General features: G+C 30.2%; 1 protein-coding gene across 1 annotated transcript in view; it reads left to right on the top strand.

The window, feature by feature from the left end:
* The window catches only part of LOC106474359 (calcium-transporting ATPase sarcoplasmic/endoplasmic reticulum type-like), a 36,382-nt gene that overhangs the window by 29,556 nt on the left and 5,142 nt on the right, over positions 1 to 1,684 (top strand). Inside the window, exon 13 of the mRNA XM_022402668.1 lies at positions 1,219 to 1,341. Coding sequence (XP_022258376.1) covers positions 1,219 to 1,341 — 123 coding nt within the window. The remainder of the gene's footprint in view (positions 1 to 1,218; positions 1,342 to 1,684) is intronic.

Raw genomic sequence — 1,684 nt, 5'->3', positions numbered from 1 at the left:
AATATAAACTTACTAAATATTTCTGTTGTATGAGAGAGTCATCTATTGGTGAACTTGTGAACTAAAACTGTGTTAAGATAACCTGGGATTACAGTCTGTTGATTAATGAACAACACTTGTTGTAAATAATGACATAAACTTACTAAATATTTCTGTTGTATGAGAGAGTCGTCTATTGGTGAACTTTTGAACTAAACCTATGTGTTAAGATAACCTGGGATTACAGTCTGTTGGTTAATGAACAACACTTGTTGTAACTTCTAATATAAACTTACTAAATATTTCTGTTGTATGAGAGAGTCATCTATTGGTGAACTTTTGAACTAAACCTATGTGTTAAGATAACCTGGGATTACAGTCTGTTGATTAATGAACAACACTTGTTGTAACCACTATCTAATATAAACTTACTAAATAATTCTGTTGTATGAGAGAGTCATCTATTGGTGAACTTGTGAACTAAACCTATGTGTTAAGATAACCTGGGATTACAGTCTGTTGATTAATGAACAACACTTGTTATAACCACTATCTAATATAAACTTGCTAAATATTTCTGTTGTATGAAATAGTAATCTTTTTGGTGATCTTAGTTTCTGAGCAATTGATGTATACGGACATTTTATAAATTACGTACAAGGCTACAATTTTAGATATTAAAGGATCAATTAACCATTAATTCTTTACTGATAAAAGCAGGTATTGTTATTGGCAAACTACCACAAAAATTGAGATATTATCTTTGTATAAATTTAATTAGTTATTTAAAGATCCTTTAAGTAGACTAGTTTTAAGTTTATGTTTTAGGTAATTACCGTGGAAACATTGTTGATTACAATGAGTATCAGATTCTAAAAATATTTCATAAAATAATAAACAATTCACTTGGTTTTGTTTTTCTTTAAGTAGTGAGCTTCAATTTACGAGTGTCTTGTTTCTAAGATCTCTAGGGAGTTGAGTGTAAATTGTATATGATTTTCCATAAACGTTTTTTTATTTATAATTGAAGCAGGTATAAAAAAAGAAAAAATTTGTAAATATCATCGTTATTGAGGTTGTTCCAGAACGATGAGACTTTGCAAAAGACACATCTGTTAGCCAAGTTGTATCCTTAAGATCTTTGTAGTTATATCTGATGATTAGAAGTTAGATGGAAATAGTTGTGTTAATTTTTTTATTATCTGTTTGTTAATAAATTGAACACTATTTATTTTGCAGACTGGTATGACATTTGTAGGAGTTGTAGGGATGCTAGATCCTCCGAGGAAAGAAGTTTTTGACTCTATTCAACAGTGTAGGGCTGCTGGCATCCGTGTGATTGTCATTACTGGTGACAACAAGGTAGGTCTGCTTCACATGCATTTGAAGACTTCGATCACGTTGTATTATTTGATAAGTACTCAGTAGAAATTGACTGTTGTTATAATGCTAATTTAAAAACCTGAAGACTTCGATCACGTTGTATTATTTGATAAGTACTCAGTAGAAATTGACTGTTGTTATAATGCTGATTTTAAAAACCCGAAGACTTCGATCACGTTGTATTATTTGATAAGTACTCAGTAGAAATTGACTGTTGTTATGATGCTAATTTTAAAAACCCGAAGACTTCGATCACGTTGTATTATTTGATAAGTACTCAGTAGAAATTGACTGTTGTTATGATGCTAATTTTAAAAACCCG

Source organism: Limulus polyphemus, unplaced genomic scaffold (assembly GCF_000517525.1).
Source record: "Limulus polyphemus unplaced genomic scaffold, Limulus_polyphemus-2.1.2 Scaffold7117, whole genome shotgun sequence".
In the NCBI taxonomy this organism is placed as follows: Eukaryota; Metazoa; Arthropoda; class Merostomata; order Xiphosura; family Limulidae; genus Limulus; species Limulus polyphemus.
This window is presented reverse-complemented; position numbering and strand designations above follow the sequence as displayed.